General features: G+C 41.8%; 1 protein-coding gene across 1 annotated transcript; it reads right to left on the bottom strand.

Moving 5' to 3' along the window:
- Window positions 1–2838: 2838 nt before the first annotated feature.
- CIRSR (corepressor of RBPJ and splicing regulator) lies at window positions 2839–24659 on the bottom strand. The gene is made up of 10 exons (XM_028749314.2): window positions 24413–24659; window positions 21544–21638; window positions 20480–20553; window positions 20020–20030; window positions 19872–19927; window positions 18890–18938; window positions 18614–18731; window positions 7826–7932; window positions 5670–5755; window positions 2839–3874 (listed from the first exon to the last, which is right to left on the bottom strand). The coding sequence occupies exons 1-10, from the start codon at window positions 24482–24484 to the stop codon at window positions 3202–3204; spliced, it is 1341 nt and encodes a 446-aa protein (XP_028605147.2). The 5' UTR covers window positions 24485–24659; the 3' UTR covers window positions 2839–3201.
- Window positions 24660–24672: the final 13 nt, after the last annotated feature.

Below are 24672 nucleotides of genomic sequence, written 5' to 3'. Positions count from 1 at the left end.
CGGTTAGGGACAACACATTTCTACAAGGGTGTTTGGTTTGGTTTTTCTGCGGAGGGTAGGAGCTGCAGCCACACTTTTATATATATTTGGGTACATTCTTGCCATATTTGGAGCAGTTCCAGTGTTTTTCTTTAAAAAAATATGTTTAGGGGTACTCTCATTTTCCTACTCATATTGAAATACTGCCCCTCAATGAGGCCAAACTTAGATTCACAAAATGTTTAGGGGTATGCGTCCCCCCAGAAAAAAAGCACTTTGCAGTTCTAAAAAGGTAAATGTGTGAAAAGGCAGAGTGTTTGGTATAGTTAATGTGCTTTTCCAAACTCTCTTGCTATATGCTGGGGCTTTCAGGATTATTGGAGCTTCTCCTTCAGCAAAATTAAGCTGATTTTTATATATTGTGGAGTTCCTACGGGATGAGCAATGGCAGCAAGGAAGGTTTCCATCCATATCCAGTTGCTTATATTACACTGTTCACAAGGGCAAAATTTTAGCCTTGATTGCAAATCTTCTGCCTTAAACCACCCAATTCTAGTAGCTTTCTGTATTTTTTTTTAAACTCTCTGTGAATAAGCTGAAAGCTTTCTGCTCATACTTCAAAATGGTATTCAAAAGTGTTTTAAGGGCAAAACAGCAAGATGCGCTTTAAACCTGCTCTCGACTGTTGCTCTGTCAGAACTAAGTTTCTACAGGCTGATCTGGAGATACAGGTGCTTGCTCGATACGATCTCAAAATATACAATCACAGAAACATTCACCATAAGCTTCCCAGCTGAATATTCTTCATGACTGCATCCGTCTGAGATACATTGCAAAGAGGCAATGAGCAGTATTAGGGTCCGCTCTGCATTGCATGGGTCAGGTTTAGACAAATGAACAGAGACAGTTAAAGGCCTTTCCATCCGACCAGAAACACAGGAGAAAATAAATAAATCAAGCCACATGTTTGTGGTTTACCTTGATGAACTGCCCTAACAGCAACCAAACTGGAGCACACAGAAACGCTTACTAAAAATAGAGAGAACACATTTCTCTCACACAGGAGGATTAAGTGTAGCAACAGCAGCAGCTGGGTGGCAAGCTGCCAGCACAGACAGGCTTGAACCAATGCCCCTTTTCTATGTGCGACAAAATAGGCCACTGTTGTTGTTTTTTTGTGGGGAGAGACTGCTCTTTTCAGAGAAAAAAAAGATGCCTTGTACTGCTTATGTTATTCTGAAGGTCCTTTCCAAGTGGGGTCACAAATTTGACTGGGCTGAAAGGCATTTTCAAATGCAGACTTAGTGCCAAAATTAGGTCCTCTTTTCTTTGTTCTCGAGCATAAACTCTGAAATTGTAAGCCCTGGGCACTTCATATTAAGTTCTTGCCCAGTGTCGGCTTAGAAACAAAGGACACAACAATGTTGGGATTTTGTGTCCAGGTATAAGGGTATTGCTTCTTAGAGCATCTAGTGAAGACGGCAACATCTTATCGGGCAAACCCGCATAAGAGACTGCTTTTTCCTTTACGCTCCAATGTAATATTTAAAATGAGTATCCTTGAAACAGTACCATCTTTGGATCAAATAGAAACAGAAAGCATAAATGCAGAAGCATTATTGATGAGCACTTTATCACTGTAGAAGGCACTTTCAGTACTCTCTCTAAAGCTTAAGTCAGAAATGCTGTAAAACCTGTGTGTTTTAGCTTCTGACCCGTGGGGTTAAAGTGCTTTGTAGGGTGGCAAGATGGTAAACTATTGTGGTAAACTGCAATAGCCATTTTGTATACATCATTTTTCCGTTAGCCACATGGACTTTTTGACCTAGAGCCAGCTAGAAATGTAAGCACAATTTTGGAATGACAAAGCTGCTAGGTGTACTAGATTTACCATTATTCAGGGGTTATCCTGCAGTCATTTCTTTTTTCACCACTCAATATTATGTGTGTTTTCTAGGAAGGGCCACTGAATTTAATGCGTCTTATTTCAAAGTCAGAATTCATGGCATTTCAGCCCTCGTGCCATTTAGTTTATTTCTTAAGCTAATGCAGTGTGCAGTCACACCTACTTTTAGCATTTGATACTTCCATTATCTTTTAATCTCTTACGGTAACACTCATACGAAGGTGTGAGATGCATCAAAGGCCAAGCTTTGGAAGGCAAGGCACCTCTACTGGACATTGATTTCTGTGATATGCAAAAGCTTCTGCAGGGTGGTAGTAAAACACACCAGAACTATGAAGAAGCAGAAACACTCCCTTTCTGTACCTTGAATTCAATTGTACTTCTTAGTTTTCCAACTCCTTCGTTATCTGTGCCTTTAAAATAGCAGAACTATCTCAGAGAATAAAGTGAACATTTTTTTTGGGGGGGGGAATCAAAGTTTATTTAACGTAGTTCATCCCTGAACATCTGTTTAAAAAACTACAACCCAAACCCTAAAGAGAAATCTACTGTCTGACAAGGTTAAGACTAGAGCTGACACAACATTCCTACAGCACACGATATCTACAAACTGTGAAGGCAGTAAATATTCTTCCCATGTCTTGAGAAATAACTCGATGCTGCGGTAACATGTACCAACCAGGGCTCAAGATGCTTAGATAGCCTTGACCAAGTTATACTCCACAGGAGGTCAAAAATGTTGGCTACACACTTATGTGGAACTATGTTGCTGTGCTGTTTTAACTTAAGAAATTGAGCTCTTAGGGGGAACTTGGGGTGTGGGAAATGCCTTACTTCAAATATAATCAAGCATTTTGTTGTCCGTAAAAGTGATTTTACCCAGATACTATTGGGATCATTTAATATAACCTGGAACCCTTGCTCCGTTCCTCACAAGAATATTTACATCTATCACCAAGCAAGGATAAATTTTATTTATTAGTGAAGCTCCCACTCCTACAGAGGATTGCAAAAGTACTTTTGCACATGAATTTCTAAAACAAGGGACAATAACCTCCACTTACCCCACACCAAAATAAAATCACATTTTTCCTACACAAACTGAAGACACGTTTATTTTGTTAATAATTCCTTCACGTTTTGAAGCCTGTACATGTTTGCAACATATATACAAAATGCAAAGGGTTATTTGAAGTGAGAGAGACAGACAATTTACCGAGAACAGTCAATCTGAAAGAACGAGAGGTGGATGTTAGCAGCCCTTACTGAAGGAGTTCAAAAAAAGATCCAAACAGTACACCTGCCACCCACATTATCTATTTTTGCCTCTCTGCGCTCCTGCTTCTCTCTCTGCGCTCCATTTTACTGTATTTGTCTCTGTAGCTCTCTCTGTGTTGCTCTCTGCGCACGTCTGAGCTGCAGCTTTTCGCTTCACTTTTCCTGTGCCGCTGCTCCTCATTCGGGCTAGAAGTCCTGTACCTCCTGTCGACGTCTCTCCCGCTCCTTTCCTCCTTGCTCTGGCTCCTGCTTCCGCTCCCGTACCTTTCAGATTCTCGTCTCTTGTCTGTGTTATCATTTCTGCTTGTTGTGGGCTTTCTTCTGCTCTCAGAGGAGCTCCATTTGTTGTTCCCTCCAGAACTATCTTGCTTTAAAAGTCCACACTTCTCTCTATCTTTGTCCTTGTTACCATGACTGCTGGAGGGATCTTCATAAAGTTTTCCCTTAGTCTTCGCCTTCTCTTCAGAATCACTGCTGCTAGCCTCTGAAAACTTGGCTTTTCTTCTTTCCTTAGAATCCATCTTCTTTTGTGCTGCTTTATCTCGGCTGTCAGTCTCACTATCACTGTTGCTTTCTGAAGAGTCACTGGAGGATGGGGAAGAGGACCTGCTCTTATGTTTCCTGTGTTTACTTTTGCTTTTTCTCTTCTGCTGCTTTTTCTTCTTTCTATCTCTCTTCTTCTTCTTCTTTTTCTCCAGGCGATCCAGTTTCCTTTTATTTTGAGCATGGAAAAGTAGAGCAATTAAGCAGGGAAGTGTGGCAGGGGAATAATGTTATATTTTAGAGGCCAGACCTTACGCAATATCAGACTGTGACGAGTTTACTATTTAAAAAATAAGAACACACTCTACTCCCAAACTTGCCACCTGCTGATGAAATGTAAGGGGCAAAGGGAGCAATGTGCACCTGGGCCATAAAGGTAGTTTTGCTTTGGGTTTTTTTTTAAATAGACATGTTCTAAATATTTTAAAATAAAACTTTTCTTCCAGTGCTCTAGGATCTAGATACCTTATTTACCTGTGAGTAATATTATTTTTTATACAAAGTTTGAGAGGCACAGTATCATGGCTCCAGTCCTGACAAAAGGGCTTGCTTCTGCACTGCTTCAGACAGTGGCCAGGTATGGAAAAAATGGATAGGGTGGGATGCTTTTTGTCCCCCTAACACGCTGCCTGGGGCACATGCTTCTTCCCCTCTACCCCCTCCAAGCCTGAAACCAGCAAGGGGCCACGCAGGAGCAGGAACCTGCTTGTGTGGATGGGGAATTGTATGTGCATGCCTAATTCTCAGCCCATCCAGCAGCAACGATGATCAGTGACGGTGCAAACACACTGTTTGGAAGAGGCAGCATGGCTGGGTTGGATTTAGAATCCCTTCCTCCCTACCAAGCATAGCTGCTTATGGTCTGAAGGTGCTACGTGTGCCCCCTCCAAGATGCTGTGCATGCAGATGAGTGTGTTTTATTTAAATTTATTGTTTTGATTTAAGACACTAGTTGCCCAGGGCAGCTAGCAATAGTAATAAAGAATTATTATTTTTTAAAGACTCCATCCACAATGAAATGCAACACTGTTGGAAGAAGTAAAGTTGTTAATAATAATGGCATTCTGCTGTTTTAAGAGGCTCAGTTATGTGTAAGTCCTAGTTTCCCAAAATTGTTGTGGCTAATTTCATTAATTATTCTGGATTAAGGAGTTCGGTTAACATTTCATCCAGTAAGAACAAGTATCATTCCCCCCCCATATTGTATATATTTTTCAACTGAACATATTTACAACTGTAGAAGGTTGTTGCCATATATAATTCATTCATTTCATGTTATTGAGAGAGTCCTTCTGTCTGCCCTTGATGAAATATGTAAAAAGACAGCATTCAGACTTAGAAAGAACCAGCTGAAACATCTCCTCAATATATAGACTTAAGAGCACACTATGGACAAAGTAAATAGAGGGAAAGGTATTTCAGCTTTAACTCCCCAACCTTGAGAGGTTCTACTAAAAACATGGGAAGTGCTCCAAAGTGGTGCATTTAATATTGGAGCAAAATTTATTAAAGGTGCAGTACATTATCACCAATATTGCTTAGGATTCATCCACCCCCAATATTATACAGTGGCACCTCGGGATACATACTTCAGGTTACATACGCTTCAGGTTACATACGCTTCAGGTTACAGACTCCGTTAACCCAGAAATAGTGCTTCAAGTTAAGAACTTTGCTTCAGGATGAGAACAGAAATCGTGCTGCGGTGGCGCGACCGCAGCAGGAGGCCCCATTAACTAAAGTGGGGCTTCAGGTTAAGAACAGTTTCAGGTTAAGAACGGACCTCCGGAATGAATTAAGTACTTAACCCGAGGTACCACTACACACACACACACACACACACACACACACACACACACACACACACTGAATGAAATATATATATATGAGAATGGAAAAAACTTTGGGGTGTCTTTTTGGTAACTTTTAAAGAAGTACTACTATCTGTTAGTATTATAGTTACCTCAGAAGTTTCTGTTTTTGCTTAGTTGTCAAGGATTTCAAAAATTCCACTTCTGGATCATCTTCCCCTTCACTTGCAACAAATTCCTATACAATGAAAATGGGAATAGGTTGCTATGGAATACAAACAGAAATGGCAGCACTTATCTTATGCCTTAATGACCAGGACAAACAATATGAATAGTATTATACAGTCGTATTTTGGCTCCCGAATGCCTTGCAAGTCAAACGTTTTGGCTCCCGAATGCCACAAACCCAGAAGTGAGTGTTCCGGTTTGCAAACATTCTTTGGAACCTGAACGTCTGACCCGGGTTCTGCAGCTTCCAATTGGCTGCAGGAGCTTCTTGTAGCCAACTGGAAGCTGCACCTTGGTTTCCGAACATTTACGAAGTCAAATGGACTTCTGGAACAGATTCCGTTTGACTTCCAATGTATGACTCTATTATATTAGGTCAACAACATGTTATTTTATGGTTGACTGAGTAAACATATGGCTTTTTTGAGAAGAAAATGAGTTAAGAATGCCACAACAAAGCGATCTGCATATTTGGATAGAGGTTTTTAAAATTTACTTAAAGTAGCTTTGTAAAGTCATGCTAAAAAGGAGACAGTATGGGCATAAATATTCACAAAGTCCCAATAATTCTGAACTGAAGAAGACCGTACTCTTTATGGAGGCATTGACTGGTTGAATAGTTTACTTGCCAATTTTAGGCTTTCCCCTTTTCAAACGTTATGTTTCCATTTTAACATTTAGGATCCTTTTATGTGCTTTGGTTTCTCATTTCTTGCACGTTGGTCGGAGCTCAATTTTTATGAAGTACAACTCAAATTATACATAAAATGCACACCCCACACTGAGGGCCAAGTTAGATGTGACAGCAGTTGGTCCATGTCTTTAAATGCAGGACTTGCATGTAGAAAGGAGAGGGTGGAGATGTCCAATTTTAAAAACAAAGGTTGCGTGTGAGTGAGAGGAGCAGAATCCTCATCCCTCCTGAGGATTATCTCCATGCAGCACTTTTATCTCAGCCAGGCACACATCTAATATTGGAGTCCCCATTGGGGGGAAAGTGTCTGAAGAGGAACTACAGGGAGAAAAGCCACAGGGGTCACGTCCTTTCACCTGTGTGCTTTTTTTAACATTTAAAATAAGAACCGCTCTCCATTTTTTATACATGACTAGGGCAGGCTTCCTCAAACTCGGTCCTCCAGATGTTCTGAGACTACAATTCCCATCATCCCTGACCACTGGTCCTGCTAGCTAGGGATCATGGGAGTTGTAGGCCAAAAAACATCTGGAGGGCCGAGCTTGAGGAAGCCTGGAGTAGGGCAACTCTGTGTTTTAAACACACAGATCTGCAATCTTCATGTGTAACTTGTCCAAGAGTTTGAGAAGAAATTAGGTGATGCATTTTAAGGTCTCAGTTGACAACTAAGTTGCATTCTGGAGCACATACTCTCTGGCCCTCTCAGCCCAGGTGAGCCCCAGTGATACCAAGGATCCAGAAATCTCATGCACTTGATGCTGTACTTCCATCCAAGAAGCAGCTTTAAAAGCTTTCTCACCAGTAAATGCAAGGCTAGATGGCTCCAGTTGTCTCCTTTGGATGCCACCAATGAACAGGGGAGAGCCAGTGGAAAGACCACAGCGGCAGACCCTTTGTCATCTCCCAACCCCGGTATGCCTTGACTTGCTATGTGTTTTCCAAACTTGCCTGTACCCTCTTCCTAGAGCACCCAAGGGAAGTGTTCTGGATTGCACCTTCCAAACATGGCATTGCCTGAAGGACATTTTCATTATTTCCCCTCTGGCTTCACCCACTGGTTGCTCTGCCTAAGGCAGTCTCTTAGGATAAGGCAAAGGTAGAAGAAGCTAAAACCATTTCCTCTGGCAGGTATTAAATCACTACTAACCCACGGGAGGCATTTCATTTATTAAACTATGGGTTGGAAAAATTATTTTACACCTGTCACTCTGGATAACAAAAAAAGAAGAAGTGGAAAACACAGTAAGTTTCGGGACACACATCCCTTGCTCTATCTATTCAGCTTTCCCATGGATATGCATATTATAAAAACATTAAGTAACAATTCACAAGCAATCACATTTAGATTTACAGACATTTTCAGCTTACTGATAAAAAGATCATTACCTGTGATGGATCATTTGCGGTCAAGTTTCTCCCCAGTACATTTTGTTTCAGTGCAAACCCACTGTTTCTCATCTCCGCTATTAGCTCCGAGGGGTGCATTGATGGCCCTGTTCACCAAAATCACAGTTTGAATGTATCATTTATATCTCTCTACCTTTTTTGGACTCCACAGTGGGAATTCGGTTGAAGCTTTGTTAAGTAAAATCACAGCTAAATCAACTCAATAATCTTCTGCTGAGCAAATAATCAGATATGATTTTCTAAAACAGCAGTCTGGAGATTCAGATGGAAAATAATTGCATTTTTCTTTAAGTGCAAGGGGATTCTCTTCTTATGTAACTTTGTCATGTTGAAAACAATATATTTTAGGTATTGTCTGCCTGTAAGCTTTTGATAAAAGTACAAAAATAAAATAAAAAGGCAAGCTTTGAAAGCCATGCCAACTTTAAGATGCAAATGTTTTCTGACACCAAGAATAAATATGAACACATACTTTTAAGAGGGATACTTTAAAGATGTTAGAAAAAATAGTTTTCAGAATATTAAATGTTGTTTAAAATGCTTACAATATAAATCTCAAATGAGAGCATGAAAGTCACATGGCCCATGATTTGTGGAAGGTCTACAGAATCACAAGAATTAGATGTCTTAAATATTTTATTTTTATTCATAAAATTTATATACTGCTTGATTGTAGAAAAACCTCAAGGAGGTGTTGCTATGGGTAGATACAAATGTAATGATTCCTTTCTCCTCACTGTGATTAGTGGCTCAAAAATCGGATTGCTCTCTTCCCCTCTCTGCTATGTTTGCCCAGCCCAGGAACCTGCCTTATTATTATATCTGTACCAACATGAACCACATTTAACCTTAACCACAGCATACTTGGCATGTATAGGATTGGACTATAACTACCTTTTTGCTCTTCAGGTGGAATTGCATGTTAAAATTGTTCTTATTCTGGGGTTCCCCCCCCCAACCTGGCAAAACGCCAGTATGTTACACTAGCCATAAGTATTTTTAAAATTTGTACTTCCAAACGATATTCTGCCTCATCAGCATGATGGCACATTCATTATGGAAAAAAGAGGTGGTTTGCTGCATTTGGTACTGGAAGCCTCTTAGCATTACTATGAATTAGCTAGTTATTACTTACCAACTGATAGTGTTCTTGTTGTCAGTAACAACAACTTAGGCGGAGCTACACTGCTTCATTCTCACCTTTTGCTGTTTCTATGTGCTGTCATTCATTTATTAGCCAAACTTTTTGTTTAAAGCAGCTCTCAGAAATTGTGTGAATGTGTCCACAACCTGCTTTCACAGCACGCTCTGCATGCTCAGGTACATGTTCGTCTCTCACAAGGGCACGCTCCCAGCCCAATGAAAGTTGGGGTGCCAGAAGTTGTAGGGATAAAATATTGAAGATCGGTTTTGGAGGTTTCATTCAGAGAACTGAGATATTTTTAAGACTCAACACATAAAGTACTCTTGTGCTGCTAATACTGTCTCTTGCTAAATGTCAGCTGAAGTTATTTCCAAATCAGTGCGCTTACGATTTGCCTGCCTTAGAGGTTGGGTGTGCATATAGGATCATATAAGGATAAAAGTTGTCCGTAAGCAAGGCGCAAAAGAAGATGAACTTTGGATTTTTAACATCCCGAGTCACCTTCCTTGAGGTTATTGATTTGCCACCACAGGCCCTCTCTTCAGAAGTTGCTGTTGTTGGTATGTGATTTCCTCAGTAGGGTGGGTTTGAGGCTGAAGCAGTTACGGTTTCTAATTCAGCACACTAAACGCCAACCTTAACTGCTCTGTAAAGCTTGGCCCTGTAATCTAGCCTTATGTTCTGTGTTTTATTTATTTATTTTTCTAGTTCATCGCCAAACAGCACGATATCTGAGAATCCTAGTGGTTGTTAAGAATGCCGTTTAAAGTGGAACACTTATACAGAGTTTAACTGCTAGGCCAATGTCGTGTGTGAATGATCTAAACATCTCTCCTCCCCCTGTCCAATATAAAATGAAAGCAGTGTTTCAACAGGCTCTAAATCTTCAGTGAAATGTATAAAAAAGGCATTATAAGAATACAGATTCAGCTGATGTCAAAGAAAAGAGTAATTTGCAAAATGAGGGTACAAAATGAATGTTCAGTATTGCTATAAAGGGTGATCCTTTGGTGGATACGTAGAGGTGCTCTTCAAGATGCTACTAATATGTATACATACACACATAGGCTGCAATCCTATACATGCTTACCTGGGAGTAAGTCTCACTGAACTTGCGTCCAAGCAGAAATGCATAGGATTGTGTTGCTTGAGTTGTGGTTGAAATAAACGCAGGGCATTAGTTGGGAAACACACAGGTTGGCAGTTGCCTCCCCCATTGGTGTTTCAAACCATGTTATTATTCCTCAAGATCATTCCTTTCTCGTAAGGTGGTATAAAAGTAACCACATCAAATGCTCTTAAGATATACTACTTTTCTTTTAAATAATGCAACTCTTAATTATATCAAAGAACAGGCCTTTGAATCTTGCTTAATGCACTCTGTCCTCTTTACTGAAATCTGAACAGGGTAGCAGTGTGTGGCATTGCAGCTTAAGCAAATCAAAAAGTGCATGCTGATTTACAATTAAAGGCGATTTCTGTATTTCTTAGCTTCTTAAGTTTAGATTTGGATTTCAAGAGGTAGAAAAAAGGAACAATAACCATGACCAAGACATAGGACAGAATGAGGGCAGGGGCAAGTCTGGTTCTCCTTGTTCTGGTAGCTGTTCGCATAAGGGGGAGATAATGAAGTAACAGCAACTGTAATTTAGGCTGTTCCCATAATGCAAGGGTGGGAAACTCTCTTGGCCCAGTAGGCCAGATCTTTATCACACACACACCCCATCCCCACAGGCCACCTCTGACAGGAGGGTGGGACTGCTCACTAGTTAGTCATTTGATGTCAGGTGATTGAAACCTGTCAAAAAGCAGCACTTTGTACAGCACTTCGAAAATGCCTGACAATCAATGGGTTCTTGGGTGCTTGAGAAGTGCTGCAGGAGGGGCTTTGCAAGCCCTATGCTTGGTGCTTGCAAAGCACTTTGTGCAGCTTTCACCGAATGCTTGAAACCAGTTGATTGCTGGGCTTTGGGGAAGTGCTGTCGAAGGGGCTTTGACAGAGTCCACAAAGCCCATTTCAAAGCCCTGTCCTTACCTGCCCCACACCTGATGTCATATATGTCATCACGTGTAAGGCAGGTGGATATGGCTTTGCTGAAATTTGGCCTGCGGACTGGGGGTTCCCCAACCTGCTATAATGTCATGTTAGTGAAGGGCCTCATTCTCCAAGCCCAGTCCTGCTCCTCCTTTGTCAAACAGCCCCTCTGACAAGGGAAACCTGTAAAGATGCTTTGGGGGAAATATATGTACAGCCAGACAACACAAATGTAATTAGAAGCATTTCAGCAAGGACAACAAATGGTGATATATTAAAAGCGTGAGTGTGTTGTGTTAGAGTGGGAAGGTCAAGAATAGAGAGAGAGAGACAAGGAGATTTCATTGAGTCCTGCATGCAGAGTTCCATCTTGAGGTGGTTAGCTTTAAAGGCAAGCCTCAGAAGGAGACAATTTTTGCACAAGACTCAGTTGCTATTAGGAAAATGCAAGGTTGCTATCGGTGACTAAAAGTGAACATGCTGCCCTCTAGTGGCTGGCTAGGATACATTCTGAAAAGTGACAAGTGAAACCTCTACAGTATTTAAAAACACACTCTCACACACTTTCTCTCTCCTTCAAGCTCATGTAAGGTGGCAAAACTTCATTATGATTTTTTGAAATATCTCTGGGTTGTATCTTCATGTGGCAGCCCTTTTTACTGGTTGCTTATGCTTATTATGTCATCATCAAAATGGCCAATGCCATCTTTCTCTAACTTTTCTAATTTAAGCTATAACGTGTGAACAAAGTGAATCAAACAAGTATAACATTTTAGTCTGGACTCTGCTGAGAGGGCACACTGCACAACAGTACAGTGAACAATTCCATTTTTTCCTCTTTGCTAGGAGTGATTTTGTCATGGTGTGTTGAAACGCATCGGGGGCAACCGATGTCAGTTTTTGGTATGCCATGAATTCTGTCAAATTTAGAATATTTAAAATAGGAATTGGTTTCCCTGCCTTGCTGCAATAAAGTATGTGCCCACTGACCATTAAGTACGGATGGTTAGCTATAGGAAACACAGGTTTAACATGTACAGTGGTACCTCAGGTTACATACGCTTCAGGTTACACACTCCACTAAGCCAGAAATAGTGCTTCAGGTTAAGAACTTTGCTTCAGGATAAGAACAGCGGGCTCCGGCGGCGCAGCGGCAGCAGGAGGCCCCATTAGCTAAAGTGGTGCTTCAGGTTAAGAACAGTTTCAGGTTAAGAACGGACCTCCGGAACGAATTAAGTACTTAACCCAAGGTACCACTTTATTCATAGGGCCATTCCTCAAGCAAGTGTGTGCAAACTTTCTTTGCACACCTCAGTTTACGATCGATGCTGACAAATAACCATTCTATTTCTGCAGCTTCTAATTCTTGTTGGCTTCATTTTTAAAACATTTTCCGATATCTGTATTGTTTATTATACAGTGATACCTTGGTTTAAGAACAGCTTAGTTTATGAACAATTTGGATTAAGAACGCTGCAAACTCAGAAGTAGATGTTTTGGTTTGTGAACTTTGCCTTGGATAAGAACATGTTTCGCTTCCTGTTGAGTGTGTTCCATTTGAAAATTGAGTCCCCCCGCTGCTATGGGAAAGCACGGCTTGGTTTAAGAATGTTTTGGTTGATGAACAGATTTCCGGAATGGATTAAGTTTGTAAACCAAGGTATCATTGTATTTTGTTTTCATTTTGGAGTCAATATTTTGCTTTGCATCCACGATAGCACCACACAGACACATACCGTATTTTTCGCCCTATAGGACGCACTTTTTCCCCTCCAAAAATGAAGGGGAAATGTGTGTGCGTCCTATGGGGCGAATGCAGGCTTTCGCTGAAGCCTGGAGAGGGGTCGGTGCGCACCGACCCCTCTCGCTCTCCAGGCTTCGCGCGGCTCGGCGCAAAGTCGTGCCGATCTCCCCCAGCTTGTGGAGAGCTGCCTGCATCCCGAAGCCTAGGGCGAGCTGAACAGCACGCCCCAGGTTTCGCACGGCTCTCCGCAAGCCGGGGGAGCCCGGTGCGACTTCCTGCCAGGCTCCCTAGGCTTGTAGATAGCAGCCTGTTCTGGGGGCTGGGGTTGCGGGAAGCTCGGGCTTCCCCCGCCCCAGCCCCGCGCCTGGGGGGAAATATTTTTTTTTTCTTTATTTCCCCCCAAAAAAACTAGGTGCGCCTTATGGGCCAGTGCACCCTATGGGGCGAAAAATACAGTACATATGGATTGAATGAAAAAACCTACCCTAAATTTTAATGCCCTGGCTGCATTTTGAAGTTGCTCTAGATCGCACTTCTAAACCTATCTACCTGGCAACAAGTCGCACTGTAATTAAAAGGATTTATATTCCATCTGAAAAGAAGACATGATATTTAAAAGGTGTAAATCTTAAACAAACCCTGACTGAGGGCCAGACATTAAATTTTAAGATAGCAGCAATTGTCAATGGCAGCCATGTTCTGCTGCTACCTGTTGTACAGAGAGTAAGATACAAAATATAAAACTAAATCCCATGATAAAACTAAGCTGATCCCATGATATCACCAAGTTCTGCAGTTCCCTGCTCTTGTTTTGTGTCAGTAGAACCCATTGGCAAAGGGCATGGTGGAAGAGCACAATGTGGAACAGTGTTTTGTTTTAACATGAGGCAAGTTCTACTGTAACAGAAGGAAGAGAGGGAACAAGTTTCCCAGCAGCCATATTTAGTGGTAGCCACACGTTTCTTGCAATGTTCAATCTGGCCCTCAGAAGAAGCAGAAGTAATTGTGCCCCTCCAGCAGTTTTGTCATAGTTCATCAATGGTATAAATAATTAGCATTTGCTGGTAGTTAACTAGAAGACAAAAAAGCTAGATTAACATTAGGGATCTTTTGGATGCAACTGACCACACCTTCAGGAAAATACACAGTGCCAGTTCACCTCAACTGATAAGAGTTTTGCATTTAATTGCTACCTTATATTGATTATGAACCTGGAAAGTTACAATCAGTGGGGGGAAATATTTTTTTTAAAAAAATCTAAAACCAGCTTAGCCTAAAGAAGCATTTTGATTGCCTAATTTAACTTTGTAAAGGCTGTAGTAAAGCTTATAGCTGGTCTCGGTAAACCTCGCAGCTGGAATATTCTCAGACTACCATGTAGCTTTCCAGTGATCAAAGTAAGTTACTTTATATATCAAACTAAGATTTCATAATGGAAATAAATGCAACACCAGGGGGGGTGCAGTTGTCATGAAATAATTACACTCCTGGGAGATTACAGACAAGGCTGTACCCCAGGGGTGTGATTATCCCATGATAACCACATCCAGTGAAATTGCCTTATTGCAAAAATAATCTCCATTCACCAGCAAGATATATTATTCAATAGGAGACTTGTGAAAGCGGAGAGATTATATTTTTTTAAAGGTCTGAATCACCAACTGGATTAGTACTATGGTCTGTATACAAAGGGAAAAATGAAACCCACACAGACAGAATGCATGTTATTTCTTCTGTCTGCTACAGTATAGAGCTGTGCTGTTTTGTATTGTTAAAAACAGACACCCATTCTTAAGGAACAAGGCACTCATCAGCACCAAACAGGGGCTTTAAACTGTATGGGTGCAATCACCCTGATGCTATTCTGTACAAAGCAGGGGTTGCTGGTCCAGAAGGGCAAAAGAAGCGCAGCGACCCACCAAATGCAGCCACTTCCCCATAACACCCCCAGTCTCCCCCCCCCACTTAATCACAGTGCTTTACCCCCCCCCCCCCACACACAACTTGCACGCTAAAATCACCCATGGCCTATCTTTCTGCTTGGAATCTGCACTGCTGTCGCCTGCCCCCCAACTCTCCAGAAAGGGGCAAGTGAGTGATAAAAACACCTATTTCTGCAAGCCATTTCCTATAGAAAAACAGTCCTCAGGCAGGGCAACCAGACCCACTACTCCTCTAAATAGCCGCCTTTCCTTGATTGGAAACACCTAGCCAATCAGGACACAGCTATTTGCTGCAATTTACATAAAGTAGCTTGTTCAATCGATCAATACCCACAACCAATACATCAGAAGTACTTCAAAAATATTCTTTCCCCCCCTACCCCGACCCACCCACAATTTTATTCTGATTCATTTTAGGATACACATTGCTGCTATTGCAGTTCTGTGCTGAGAGAGAGAGCAGCTTAGCAAACACACCACTTCAGAGGTTTGGCAATAAAACAGTAGAAGGAGCAGACAGGCTGTGCTGCTTTGGTTTAAAGCAGGGACAAGAAACGCCGACAAGAATGTTTGGTTTATGTGCTGCACTGGGAGAAAAAGCTCTCATTTCTCAGTGCAGCACACACAAAAAACTCTTGCCCAGCCCTTAGCCTCGCTGTTTCTGCTCCTCCTACCCGCTAACCTTGCTTTTTCCCTACCTGTTCCTAGCCTATTTATTTCTGCCCCATCTCTTAAGCACAAGGAGCTGCTGACTGTGAGACTCCAAGATCGGGTGGTAAGTTGTAATGGAAAAGGAAAGAGAGATAAATAAATCTGCCCTCCCCATCTTGACAGCTCCACCAGCCCCGGATGCCATCTGGTTGGGGTAGATCAGTGTAGGATGTGAGTGGAACTAGCTGCAGTTGATTCCTGCCATGCAGCCAGAGAGCTTTGAAACCAGCACTGCTAGGTGCAGTGTGTTCTTGCTGGAAAACCATCCCTGGATGGCACCTTCAAGATTGTGACAATACTGTGGACTCAATAGAGAATGGGCTGGATATCTCACTGACTTAATTTAGGTGTTGATTTCCACTATCTTCCTATGTCAATTCATCACCAGTGGCTTTTAGGTAGAAATTGGTCATGCACACTGCGATGACATATGGCATTCATCTGTGCAAAGTAACAGGATGCATCTACTGTTATGTCTTGGACTGATCAATCTTTAAGCTTCACTTTGCTAAACCCATACAGTGGTACCTCTGGTTGCGAACGGGATCTGTTCCAGAGCCCCATTTGCAACATGAGTAGAACGCAACCCGCGTCTGCGTGGGTTGCGATTGGCTGCTTCTGCGCATGACGTCATTTTGCGCGTCTGCGCATGCACGAGCAGCGAAACCCAGAAGTAACCCTTTCTGGTACTTCCGGGTCGCCGTGGGACGCAACCTGAAAACGTGCAACCTGAAGCAAACGTAACAAGAGGTATGACTGTACTGTACTGCAACGTACCTGTTAAGCCTAGTATTACGCAGGACTCTTTGCTATTTTTACTGCAGCAGAGGATCAGTTACCCCTCTGGAAATTATTTCCAACATACTAACAATGCCCAAAATTTTACTCCAGAGTTTTAACAGAGGGTGCTCCAGAGACATCAAAAACTATGAAAGTAGTCTGCAAACTGCTGAGGTTTAATAAGCAATTCACAAGGATAGGCAGAAGATAGACCATAGCTCATTATCCAAAAGTGACAAGGGTAGCTTTTCCAGCCACTTCATGGCCTGCCTGTGCAGGCTGTGTCTTTGTGAAGTGTATTTGTATGAAAGAAAGAGTGATGCATCTGTGTCTATGGTCTATAGGTGTGTGATGAGTGTCTGCATGTGCTATGTGTGGAGTGGTTGCATGGTAAGGGAAAATAACAGTACTTGTTATTAGACAACAACAGCATCATTGTGTGTGGGGAAAAGTCAATACAGTCATACCTCTGGTTGCGAACGTGATCCATGCGGGAGGCAAGTTCGCAACCTGCGGCGTTCGCAGCCTGAAGTGCTGCATCTGCACAAGCGCGTGACGTGATTCGGCGCTTCTGCGCATTACATCATTTTGTGCTTCTGTGCATGCGCCAAAACCCGGAAGTAACCCGTTCTGGTACTTCTGGGTTCGACGTGGTCCACAACCCAAAAATGTGTAACCCAAGGTATGGCTGTACTGTGTTATTTCCAAAATCAGGACCAGCAGGACACGGCTGGCAAGCATGAGGTTGTCTGGTGGAAGGGGTGGGGGAAGCAGCAACGAGTTCTCTCATTCTGTGTTGTGCTATGTCCCCAATGGCAGCCACTTTGTGACTGGCACCCACAACACTTAGAATTGGAAATGTGCCCAATGGCCAAAAAAATAGGTGACCACTATACTATAGTGCAAGGTTAGTGCAGAAACCAAAGTTGTTGAGTGCAAAATACTGATGACAACTCTAAAATGGCAGGGCTGAATCATGAATGCTACAAAGCAAAGAAAGTCGCACTTTCTTTTCTGGTACACAGGGAAGCCTTCTTTCCCTTCCACTGTCAATTACTATCACTGCCAGTGGTTACTGGAAAGTTTCCCGTTTCATTCTAAAATCCCCAAGAGGACCCCCTCAGCCCAAGAGAATCCAATCTGCGAAAGAAGGCCTCTCTCTCTCTGTCTCTCACTGATATGAATAGATAGCAACACTGAAGATCACCAGGAGAGGTGAGAGAAGAGCAGGGATTTTAACTTAAGTCTCCTAGGCCTAAGGATATATATTTGTTATACAAATAGAATGGATATACAGTGATACCTTGGTTTAAGAACAGCTTAGTTTATGAACAACTTGGATTAAGAACGCTGCAAACCCGGAAGTAGCTGTTTTGGTTTGTGAACTTTGCCTTGGAAGCAGAACATGTTCCGCTTCCTGTTGAGTGTGTTCCATTTGTAAATTGAGTCTCCCACTGCTATGGGAAAGCATGCCTTGGTTTAAGAATGCTTTGGTTTAAGAACGGATTTCCGGAATGGATTAAGTCCGTAAAGCAAGGTACCACTGTATTTAAGTTAAAGAACTGAGCACAAGAACATCTACCATTTGAACCATTAATAAAGGCAAGTCAAAAATCACAACTCTGTAATATTAGAGAACTAAAGAACATATCCCTCTACAGTACTTAACTTGTTCGCAGAAGCAAAAAAACTCCACCCGTTTCAAGAAAGAGATAGATAAATTTAGGGAGACTATTTGCATTTGTCCACAATATACCAAAACTTCAAATTATTTTCTCAGTTCCCTGAATACTACCAATGTGCCATGTGGCAATGTGGTAGGATGTGCAGATACATTAGCTGAACAAGAATATTCAGGGTGCAAAACAGGGCCAGTGACAGGTGTGACCTGGGACTCCCCAGACAGAGAGGACTAGGGTGCCTCATTTGGTCCTCTGTTCCCTGCTTCTGATTACACATTTCCTTCTCAAGCTCACAATCCTATGCACACTTATTGGATAGTATGTCCCCTTGAAGTCAGTGTGGTTTGCTTTTTAAGTATAGGATTGCACTGTTAATTTTTTTTTAATGTATATTCTTAATTAGCTCTGAGAGCAATGGGCAGGTATCCTCTCTGTGCAGTTCCAGAGAATACTCCGAGCATCCTAGTACCCTGTCCTCCTTTTTTTCCTGGTACTTAAGGGATTCCCCTGTGCCTTGTAGCTGTAGTGTGAGTTGTACCAGGAAATCCAAGAGCTTTCCATCAGGATGATGTCATTGCCCACGTATTGGCAGTGACAGGAGGGGATCAATGCTGCATGGGGCCACAAATGCACCCAGCATATTGCCTTAGTTTTTCAAGGCACACTTCAGTCCCTCTGGCAACATACGTATTTTGATAGAATGATAAAAATACATTTAAAGTGCTTACCTGAGCCATCATTGGAAACAGAGCTTGCGTTAATCCCAGAAAGGCCGAACAAAGGGCATTCTCTGTCTGTGTTCACGTGGCCCCACTTGTGACACTTAATGCACCTCACATTCCTCACCTGAAACAATGCCAATATTGACATAATTTTACTCTTTGGTATCCCCGTCTGTCCAATGAAACAGCTGCATGTTAAAAACCTAGTAAAATATTATGTACATCACTGAACATTTGAAATTCACCATGAAAACAGGAGGGGAGGAAATGCACAAAACTTGCCTGGATGCCAAATGGCTGGTCTCTAATGTTCATGTCATCCTTAGCATATCTGTTAAAGTACAAGAAGGTATATAAGTATACATAAGCTCAACACTTATACTATTATTGGGGATTCAAACGATGTAGAATTAAGAATAAAGGAGAGCAGTTTCAATCGTGAAACCTTGGGTTTGAATGACATCAAATACTCTACAAGTTTGTGAAATTACAGCATCATTGTTTAGTCAAAACTGTCATGTTCAGCAAGTCAAGGAGGTTTCACTTAAGGAAAAAACATGTTGTTTACACCCTTTCTACCATGTTTATTATTTTTTAATATTCTAATGATTTCCTGTAGCGTTGAGTTTTCTTGACTGCTGTTTTGTTACTCCTGCTTCTGTTCTGTCATCAAGATGTATATAGTTTTCCCATTTTTGTGAACTTCTTTTTAGACTTTTAACTGGAAAAGTAGCATTAGAACTAATTTAAATAAATACATGCATTGAGTTAGATCCATGTCTTGCATGAGAAGAGAGGCATTTGAGTAAGATTTGAATTCCACCGATTCCCCCATTCAGCTGCAACCCCCACCTCTTCGGATGCTGTTCTGGAGGCAGGGACCAGAACTCTTTTCATACTTCCCTGAATCTTCCCATTGTGTGATGAATGTCAGTAATACTGGAAGTTTACTCAGCTGAGTTTGGTCAGCATTTTTCTTTATCCATTCACCTCTCCACAAGTTCATGGATTTTATATTTATTTAGATCTGATATAGGAGCCCTAGGACTCAGTTGATCCACTTTTGAAAAACAAGTCAAAGATAATACCACTTGAGAGGGCCTTTTTCTGTTGTTTTATTTAAAGAAGATTTCAACCTTGAGGAACTAGGAAAACCTTTTCAGTCTTAAGACTTCAGAGCAAATACTTTTCAGACTTAAGAGCACATACTTGAAAATAAACTCTGCATACGGCATTATCCAAATAAGAAAGGAATAATTCTTACTTTTCACGTGGAGCTACCTTCTGCCATTCAAATTTGTACTCAGTCTCTCCTTCTTGCTAAAAACAAATATAAAGTCCTGTTAAAAACAAGTGATTTGAAATTTATGCCCAATATAATTGGAGGGGGGGGAAATAAATTTCAAAATTACCTCTTTGCTCTCTTGTTTCATTATCAGCATAGAAGGAAAAGATAAGACAAAACATTAGAAAAGACAAGTAGATATCAATATTGCAGGCAACATCCAGATAATAGGATATCATGCATCTCTAAAAATCATAGAGCACTTATTAAATCCAAGTATTTTCCTTATTTTAAAAAATGCACATTTATTTGCAGTCATGTAAACCCCAAAGTCTTATTTCTAGACTCGTAGCTGAGGCTGCAATAATACATACTTCCTTATGAGTAAATCTTATTAAACTTAGTAGTATTTACTTCTGAGTAAACCTGCCCAAGACTCTGCTTTAAGAGTCTTTCCATAGTATTCAAACCTTGGATACAATGTAGGATCAAGAAATCCAATAACTTAGTTCTATGAGCTACTATGCAGGGTTCCAAGATCAGCAGAAAGGGATAATTTATATATTTGCATTGATGTTAGAAATTACCTTTCTTTGCCCCTGGTGGGGCCTCATACATAAAGTTTAGACCATTCTTCACACGCTCATCTCCCATAAGCAATCTATACAGAAGACAATGAGAATGATCACAAAGAAATAGGAGATGGGTGTCTTAGATACTAAAACATTTTAAAATAAATGTTGACAACAAATAATGGTTCTGAAACAGATTATATACTTTTTAAATGTTTACTTTTATAGACATCTAATACAAGAAGAACATTTTTTAATACTAGTAGTTATGCTTAGGAAATATCCCCAGACTTTTTGGTTACATTAAAATATTTTAGCTCAACATTCTAATTTTCACTGTATAAGCAGAGATAAGCATATCCTTCATAAAGCAATTACCGTATTTTTCCGTGCATAAGGCTAGGTTTTTCCACTAAAAATAATGTCCAGAATTTGGGGGGCGTCTTATACATGGGGGCCATCTCCCCCATTTTCTTAAATCGAAGTCCCCAAAAATAGGGGTCGTCATATACATGGGGGCGTCTTATATATGGAAAAATACGGCAATACGTTTAAAGTGCCATGTTCTGAATGCAATGCACAAAGTACTGGGATTTTCCAGTTCAACTGAATTGTGAAAATTCAAAGTACTATTAATTCCAATTGTATTATTTGGTTTTGACTGTACTGTACTGTACTGTACTTTGATAAGCTTTAGGAGTGGTCTGACACCAGATCTGTTGGAAGCAAGCTAAGGAGCTAGGTAGTGAACTGCAGACCTGTTTCAAACATGCCAAGATCCATCTACAGGCAACTCCCCATTTACGTGTGGGTTACATTCCAAGGCTTAAGGGTTTAAGGGCAAAAAGGAGAGGAAGTACAATATCATTCTAGATACGTTCTAGAATGTACGTTCTAGAATCGCAATGGCTTCAGTGAATACAACTTACAATTTTTCAAATAAAAGTTTGAGACTCAAAAACAAATTAGTAGTATGATAAGTCCCAAACTGAGATGCTTATATCTGCTAGATTTTAGGAAAACAAAAAGTAGAGTTTATTTTTATCTACTAAAATGTAAGATTAAATGTTGTTTCTCACCTGTTATCATAACATTCCTGCTCTTTAAGGTATTGCTGCATTAACTCTTCTTGTTTCTTTTTGTCATAAGTTATTTTCTGTTCTGCCATCCATACCTAAAGGGAACAAATATGATTTAAGTATTTCCACTTTATATGCAATCTGTACTAAAATTCTATAATCCAAATAAATTAGGAAACACTGCCAGCATATGTGTAAACACAGTTACATGGTTTAAGAGATTAGATAGTGTTTTGACTATCTGGTGTGCTGGTGGTGGAATTTGGAAAATCCCACATTATCCAGAAATTGCTTACCAATACACTAACTTTGCAGTTCAATTTATTTTAGTGGTATTAACTTCCAAGAAAATAAGGTGTTAACCACATATTTAACATTTTGTCCTCATCTGTAAAATGCCCAGCTTTCAGGGGTTTGTAGCGGTAGCAGGGCATCTAAATAACTGTCAGATAAAGATGACAAAATGTTAACTTTTAAGCTTCACCATTCTATCATATATTTATACCCTGCCTTTTCCCCTGACAGGGACGATTTAAGATATAATCTGCTCTGCCCATGCTAGATGGCATTCACCCAAGTGTTCTTAAGGGACATTATTGATCTTTTAAGTGAAATATATAACTTAATGTTAAAGTCAGTATCCATAGTGGAGTGGATGATAATAAGCAACGTAAAACCCATATGTAAACAAATAATCCAAGGGGACCCATGTAATTACACACCTGTCAGCCTCACAGGTACAGCCTTCCCCAATATGACCCAGGTAGTTCAGTGACAATCAAGAGCAGATTGAGGGGGGCAGGCTTTAGGGGACAGAGAGGAAGGGGAAGTACCTGCATGTAATACTGAACATCACCCACGGTTTTCACAATGACAGTTCTCAATGGCCTGTATCAAATTGGCGCTTACTTGCTAACCTTGAGAGTAAGACCTATTTAGCTCAGTTGGGGCTTACTTTCGAACAGGCATATATAGAATTGCCCTGCTGAACAACAAGGCACAGAATACGAAATATTTTAAGCACTCATCAAGGGCATATAGAACTGTGGAGTTGGAAGGGACCCTGAGGATCATCTGGTCCAACCCAACCCAATGCAGGGATATGCCACTTTCCTCTGCAGCAGAGGTCAGCAAACTTTTTCAGCAGGGGGCCGGTCCACTGTCCCTCAGACCTTGCGGAGGGCCGGACTATATTTTGGGGGGAAAATATGAACAAATTCCTATGCCCCACAAATAACCCAGAGATGCATTTTAAATAAAAGGACACATTCTACTCATGTAAAAAAACGCTGATTCCCGGACCGTCCGCAGGCCAGATTTAGAAGGCGATTGGGCCTACCCATGCTCTACAGCAGGGATGTACAACAGGTCAATCGCGATCTACTAGTAGATCCCTGCGATGTTTTGGTAGATCGTGGTCGATCTCTGGCTCCCTTTCCTCTGCGTAGGTAGATCTGACTCCTGCCCCACTCCTCCATTGTTTGAACTTAGGAAGGGAAGACGGAGCTCCCTCTGAGTGGCTGTTTTCATCTACAGTGACGCTATTGTGAGTGAGTTAAGTTCCCCAACTTCCCTTGCCTTCCTCCCCAAAATGGAACTCCCCTCCCCAAAGAAGCCTGCACCTTAACCCCCCAAAACCACCCCTGCTTTACAGGGATTGAACCTGCAACACTGGCTTTATCAGCACCATGCTCTGTCCAGGGTGAGCTATCCGGGGTGGTTTAATTTTAAAAAGTAGTTAAGAGGACAAATGCTCCACCAGGGTCAGCCCAAGACATTTCAGCAACTGAGGCAGACCCCAAAATAGTAGTTTCATTTCTACCCCACCCCACCCGCCAGGGAAGAAGGGGTGACAGAGGATCTGCATCAGGAACAAGAGGGGAAAGAGAATATTTACAGATAAATTGCAAACAGATAAAAACACTGGCAGGATTATTGTAATAACCTGCAGTTACATAAGAGTATATATTTAAAGAAGATAAATAAATGAGTAAGTTAAGTAAATTTGGATATGCAGAAGATATTAAAAATTAAGGAACCACGGAAAGAGGGGGAAGGAAGTCAAGTTTTAAATTGTCAAAATGATTGTAAAATCAGTGAAATGTATATTTTTTTTTTAAGGAACAAGAGGGGAAAGAAAGCTGGGGATCGGGATCTTCTGCCCCAGCGTATGGATCCAACTCCCTTCAGCCCCCCCCCCAATAAAATATTTGAGGGGGCTGGGCCCCTCCAAAGTTGATGGGCATTGCCATTCAATTGATGCGTGTGCACCATAATCTTGTGATCCAGAGGAAGCGACTTACCTGCCTCCTCCCCCTGTATCTTATTCAAATTGGCCTCCCTGCTGTCGCCAGAGGCAGTCGCCCCACTTTCCCTCTTAAACCCCCCCCCCCAACGTCCCATGGCTCAAGTGGTCACAAAACCAGGGCTGCAGATGCTGGGGGACAGAAGGGATGACTTGAAAATATTCCAGGCTGTGAGGGTTCGCTTTGTGCTAAGAGGAACCCACCCCCCCAAAATCCTAGAACCGTAGAGTTGGAAGGGATCCCCGGCGGTCATCTAGCCCAACCCCCTCATCTCTAAAGCGCCCATGGCAGAGGGCCATCTGCTTAAAAAAAAAAAAAAAACCTCCGAGGAAGGAAAAGCCCCCCACCTCCAGAAGGAGGCCTTTCCACTATAGAACAGAAGACAGAAAGCATCCCACACCCACCCACTGGAAGTTAAAAGGGGGAGGCCTCCCAAAGAGAGGAATACACGCCGACTCTACCACGTCTGAACGCGCCATGGGTGCATTGGCGGTGTGTGAAGCGTGTCGGCTGGGTTGGGGGGAAAGGAAAAACCCGCTGGTTCATCTCCTCCTCCACCTCACCTTTTTGATATTGGACTTGGAGGCCGGGTGGAAGTCCTTCTTGCACATGAAGTTGGCGAATGATTTCCCCATGATGGCGGCGGCTTCGGCTTTCGGCCACCGGGAATTCGGGCGGCGACGACGACGACGACGGACCCTTTTTTTACCTCAGGAATGGGACGCCTGCCTCCTTGACCGTAGTATGAACGAGGCTACGCGGGAGGCGAGCTCCTGTTTACGACCCGGGTCTTCCTGGGCAGGCGCCGGCATTTCCTGGAGGA

Source organism: Podarcis muralis, chromosome 1, assembly GCF_964188315.1.
Source record: "Podarcis muralis chromosome 1, rPodMur119.hap1.1, whole genome shotgun sequence".
Lineage (NCBI taxonomy): Eukaryota > Metazoa > Chordata > Lepidosauria > Squamata > Lacertidae > Podarcis > Podarcis muralis.
Note: the sequence above shows the minus strand (reverse complement) of the source record. Positions and strands in the feature narration are given on the sequence as shown.